The sequence below is a fragment of the Adiantum capillus-veneris genome, chromosome 8 (assembly GCF_014529385.1).
Source record: "Adiantum capillus-veneris isolate H3 chromosome 8, ASM1452938v2, whole genome shotgun sequence".
NCBI lineage: Eukaryota > Viridiplantae > Streptophyta > Polypodiopsida > Polypodiales > Pteridaceae > Adiantum > Adiantum capillus-veneris.
In genome coordinates this window covers 101172417-101178445 of record NC_140938.1, presented here as the reverse complement: position 1 = coordinate 101178445, position 6029 = coordinate 101172417, and the positions used below count along the sequence as shown (strand labels likewise).

At 41.2% G+C, this 6029-nt stretch overlaps 1 protein-coding gene across 1 annotated transcript; it reads right to left on the bottom strand.

The window, feature by feature from the left end:
* Positions 1–2091: 2091 nt before the first annotated feature.
* Positions 2092–4304, bottom strand: LOC147452646 (uncharacterized). The gene is made up of 4 exons (XM_086518988.1): positions 4013–4304; positions 3834–3945; positions 2813–3711; positions 2092–2505 (listed from the first exon to the last, which is right to left on the bottom strand). The coding sequence occupies exons 1-4, from the start codon at positions 4124–4126 to the stop codon at positions 2386–2388; spliced, it is 1245 nt and encodes a 414-aa protein (XP_086375114.1). The 5' UTR covers positions 4127–4304; the 3' UTR covers positions 2092–2385.
* Positions 4305–6029: the final 1725 nt, after the last annotated feature.

Sequence of the window (6029 nt, the reverse complement as noted above, 5' to 3'; positions counted from 1 at the left end):
GGCTTGACAATAGACCATAATTGCTTCTTCATTAAATACCTCTTTGTTTTGATTTTCTCGGTATGGAAACCTTGGTTATAAAAAACAGTGAGTGCTTCCTTCCTCGTGGTGTATCCCAATGTGTGGTGTGGAAAAGGTCTTATGCCTTTAGTATAGGGCCCTGTCTAATCTCCGTGCACTTATTTTTGCATGCAATTTACGAAAAATCAAAGCTTTGTGAAGCCTCTCTTCACTATTGTGAAGCACCTCTTCAAAAGAGGCTCGAAAAAAAGATTTATGCTCAAAAAACTCCTTTGAGGTAGGGTTTTAAAGCTTGGGGACTCTTGTTGTTGATGTAGAATGTGCCCAAGTGAAAGACCCTTAAGTCTCAAGTTGTTGTCGGAACAGGTTGCTAGAAGTCGGTGCATTTTACCTTCAAGAATTTTTGACAAGGGCTTGGGAGCGAAGCGGACATCGCTATGAAATGAGTTGATGGAGCTCGACATCCAAACCTGACGACTATCTAACACAAGGCCATGAAGACCCCAGGGCAGTGGGACCAACAGTTGCAGACTCGCTACGAGGATCTCGAGGAGGACGAACAAAGGAGAAAAAAGTCAGCACATTGACCCATCCCCCCCCCCCAAGGAAACTCGAACTCAAGACCTCCTCGATGGCAGCGCCACTCTCTGATACAAGGAACTTGGACTGGGGAAAAAGTAAACGAAGACCAAAAAGGTAAACAAGGACAAATCGGACGGCGTCCGAGCTTCGAAGAAAATGTGTTGCACTTTAGCACCCTAGATCCCACCGCTTATACTTCATACAATACCCCGTGTTAGATAGTGTTTAGGCCATCCGGATGCAAGGCGAGGTGAAAACGAGCATGGGAGTATCTGCTGTCGAACCAGACCAGATTATTGGGTGGTTTGAAGCTGGAATTGGTGTCTGCCCATGCGCTCCTCCTAAAACAATGAGAGTTTCCACGAACCACCAAGGGAGCATGGGAATATCCTCTATCAAACCCGACCAGACTATAGGGCGGTTTTGAGCTTGAATTGATGTCTTACCATGTAAAATAAGGACAGTTTCATGAACCACCAAGAATAGGATCTACCCACATAAACCAAACCCCCAAATTTGAGTCTCTGTAATTTATCCCGTCTGCAGCAGTTTGGCCGAGAGCTAAGGAAGCTCAAATGATTGGAGAGCTATGAGCAAGGGGTATTTGCACACACAGTTTGCAAAAGAATTGGGGGTTTTGATGGGCTCAATTCTGAAGTGCAAGGAGGGGTTTAATTGCTCACACAGAGAACAATCAATGCAAAAACCTAAAGTATAATGCAAAGAGGTATGGACCTTCGAAATACCAAGGTTCTGAATTTTCATCCATCTAGATGGATAAAGGGTAGAGCCCAATTGTTGGCAACTTGGTAGAGTGGAGCTGGCCTCATCGCCCATGTTTTAGAGGAGGCATTTCATCCAAAGATTGATTGTAGGGCAGACTTTTATACAAAGCTACTGAGGGGTGGCAGAGGTAGGTTCTAGAGCGGCTCCTACATCCATTAGAGTTAATGCTCCATCTCCCTCTTTCCATGTACACATGTATGTACATCCAGCAGGTTTATTTTTCAACACTTTTGTCCATTTTTCTGGATACCCAGAGAACACACACAGGTACACCTAGAACTACTTTTCTTTCTGCACTTATAATGTCGCTTTACCACATTCTAGTGTGGCAGCGGCTTTGAGATCTCAGTAAAATCTTCCATTTTGCCAAGAAAATAAGAAGTGCTTGGCGGAGGCAAGGGTGGATCATCTCTTTTTAGTAGAGCTAGAGGGGGATGGTTCCATAGCACAATTTGCAGTGAACAATCAGTGCATTTGGTTATATAAGTTGTGAGGGTGGCTTTGGTTAGAGTGAAATGGGATAACCAATCTACAATACTTTTGAGAACAACCTTTATAAACAGCAACCTGCAATTATGGTAAGATATCATGCTCGGAACTTCCAAGAGGGTTAGCAACGGTTTGATACTCAGAACAATGCATAAAACCCACGCAATTTGATTAAAAGGGGGACAGACGAAGCCATCGTAGCTGGTATGTTGATAAGACAAATATTTCCAAATGATATTTTGCCACCAAACCATTTATCTGTCATAAGGTAATTTTGTCATGTGCAACTCACTCACTCAAGGCAATACTTCTGTTCAAAACTAATAGTAGAGAGTGTTGAAGAGCTCCAGCAGAATGGCAAGATTTGACAATGTTAAGAAGAGGCTGTTTGATGCTACGGTATGCGATAAGCAAGAGATTGAGTGGCCCTAATTCCATGGCACTCAAAATACAACTAGACTGTACTTATGATCAAAATTTAAATCATGACTCTGCATCTCCTTCGTCCTATTTGTCTGCCTTTCTCTTTTTACCCCTTTCTTCTCTGAAATCGATCAAAATCGCAATAATGCAATAGAGTGCCTCCGTCGATGCTTCATTCCCATAGGAACCACATGCTCCACCCACCTATTGAACCAAACATACCTCTCTCTCTCTCTCTCTCTCTCTCTCTCTCTCTCTCTCTCGTTCAACTCTCATCGTCGGATAGATCTTTAAGGTCTCTTGAAATAGTTTTTGAAATAGTTTCCCACGACATTAAAATACTCTTCTTCTTCTTCTCTCTCTCTCTCTCTCTCTCTCTCTCTCTCTCTCTCTCTCTCTCACACACACACACACACACATAAAGATGCCATGCATACACATCCCAGCATAGTGACAAGACTCTCGCAAGCTCTACACACGCGTGCGTGCGCATGCTTATGCATGTCCCCACCTGCCAATCGAAGTTTTCGACATCAGTCAGAGTGCACCATTCGATATCGCTAGATTTGTCACCTAAAAAGCTAAGCGCGCTAAGGCCGTCATCTTCTTCGAAATACCATCCATGGTTAGGGGTAGGAATTCCATCAAAATCTGTGTCAATAAAGTAGACCTCTTCATCAACAACATCACCAGGTTGCCAGATTCTGCACAAGCGCGGCTTCAACCCCGCACTTTGGGCTGCAGCATACAGGAGTAAATCTTCACCCTTGAGCATGTGCAACTGCTCAGCCAGGCGCCTCCGTCTGTTCTTGCAATGTAGAAGGATTGGATACAAATGAGAGCAAGGAAAGCCCACAGTTACTCCATCTCCTTTATAGCTTTCCTTAGCCCTACAAAACACATTGTAAAGTTCCGACTTATCGACCCAACTCCTCATCCGCGTTTCATTGTCATCTCCAACGGTTTTGCCTTCGTTTAGATATAAATTGTAGGTAAGAACAATTCGGCATCCAGAAGTAAGCTCTTTCACCTCATGTTTACAATCAGAGTAAAAGGCGGCCCAATGGAGCATCGTGATTCCATCTACGTTACTATGGCTCCAATCAAAACAATGAGCATGTCCCTTATGTTCAACAACAAGCTCCCCACCGGTGAAGGCCATGGGAAGTGAGAGTACCAAGGAAGCAAATGCATTGAGCCGCGGGGTGTCAACATGGGGCTTAAAGAAATCCCCCTGCCTGTATACATTGAGCTTGTATAGTTGAGCAGTGATGGAGTCGGTGTTCGGCGCAAGGACTCGCTTGATGTCTTCTAGAATTTGAGAGCTGTGAAGCTCAAAGCTTGTCAAGAAATATTTAGGTTCTAGCTTCAGCGATCTACGATATGTTGGATCGTACACTGTTTCCGTGCCTACGATTTGCACAATGATGATTTCAAACAACTTTCATCAGCACAAACCAGAGGTAACCAAGAAAATCTGGCAACTCATATGCCTTCAGGATTATCAAAGAAACCGATCGAGGCATCTGTACCTTTACCAAAAGAAGCTTCTGTGCAGGCAGCAACAAGCTTTCCAACAATGCCATCATCCTGGGTCGGCAGCTCCAAATAGCACATTTCTGTTCCAACACCACCAGCTTTGTCCTGAAAAACACGATGTCTCAAAACTCTCACTCTCTCTCTCTCTCTCTCTCACACACACACACACCACCTTGAAGGCAAGTCGAATGGGTTGAAGGGGTTGTAAGGCCCCGCCACAGCAAAAGGGGGAGGAGAGTCGCTTTGTTGCGTCTGTAAGAACGCTCTTCAACTCGGAAGACTCCATGTGAATGCTTGAAATGGTGCAGGTGGCCTCCCATCTTCTCTTCTTCTTCTGCTTATAAAAGCAGAAATCGTATGCAGAAAGCTAATCCATACTTCTCTCGGAAGCTCCGCGCTTGTCTTAAAAGGCGTAAGTCCGCGCTTCGCACCAGGCGGCCGGCTGCGTTTGCAGCAGCCAAAGACGCTCTAAGGGCCTCCGTCCGGCAAGAGGCAGAGATCCATTTGCACTAGGCCTTGATTTTTACACGGGAAAAAAAATGTCCACGTGGATCAACATAAATAAGGTGAGGACTCACGATAACCTATTGAAGGTAAGGGAGGAGGAAAGATTTGTCGAAAGTAGATCTTAATCAATGTTGCAGTTGTATTGTTTTAATATAAAATTGTATTATTCAGATACACACACAATTACAAACTATCGGTTTCAAAACGGTTTACTGATCGATTTGATCCCCACCATTGTCTTCAAAGATGAATTATGCTATAAACGCTCTACTTAAAGTCTTGTTATTTAAGGACTTCTTTTTTAATGCCTTCATATAAAAAGGTAGGTTTAATAAACATAAGTACATAAATATACATGTGCGTGTGTGTATATGTACGTATGTATGTATGTATAGAATTTACTAGAATTATGTAAAGTGAAGCTTCACTTTAGCATTCTAAAAAATAGAATGCGAGAGAAGTCAAGCCATGTGAGGATGCGAAATGAAAAGTCAAATAAAAAGATCCATTTAATATTATAAAATTTAAATAACATTTAAGGTAAGTCTCAATCATCGCTGAAAACATTGAAAGTATGCCTAACTCAACTCTCGTCTTATGCTTCTTTTAGAAATACAAAAATCAATGTGGTAATTTCAGTTAAAAAGTATGATTTAAAGTGATTCAATTTCACATAAATTGTATACACACTTATGCATCAGATTTGGTTCAGTAAAACTTATCAAAACATTAATTTAATTGTGACTATCTGAGCATGGAAATGAGAATATAAATGCTTTAGTAAGATTTTTCTTGTGGAGTTTGCTATGATTTATTGATCGATGTAACTTTTTGAAGTCATGCTTATCTTAATAGCTTATATTGTGTGTTAAACAAGAGTTTTTAGTGTGCAGTTTTGCAATGTAAAAAAAGTATTTATATTTTTCATAAATATCACTAATTATTATCCCAAGTAATTCTTAAATAGCCTAAGTGAATTAAGGAAAGATGGTTTAGATACATTCATACATGAAGAGACAATTAGAGACACTTACTTTATTGGAGGTGTTTAAGCTAATAGGTCATGACTCTATAAATAAGAGCCTCCCTTAGCCTAGTTTTTCTCTTGAAAAGTTCAAGATTTTGTATTTGGAATTCTTGTTAGACCTCTAAAGAATACCAATTAAATACCATAGCAAGGCTTATATTTGCTAAGTATTAGAAGAAATTATATGTGATTTGTAAGAAACATAATGGAACTTCACATGGGCATTCTAAAAGAATTAGGAATGGAAAGTTAAGCCATAGTAATGCTGTAAAATGAATGACAAGAAATGAATGACAAGAGAATTTATAAATGTTTGTACGAAAAGGTAGATCCAATCACTATACGGAAACAATAAACTTGCATAATGTCCATGAAAAGGTGATGTAAGGAAACAGTTGAATGGACAAAAAAGTTATTTTACAAAGACCCTTGCCATGTGGCCCTCATCCGGTCAAAGAACCCAACGGCCTTGTTGTTACAACAACCTTGCACAATGAACCCTATGGCCTTTCACAGGCCAATAATATGCACGGCGGACGTTTTTCATTTTCTTCAAAAATAGGAGGTGTTGCACTCCTACTTGCATGATGTAAGAAGAACCCTTTTCTTATGCCTGGACACCTCTCCACCAGCATGGAATCGCATGGAATGTTAG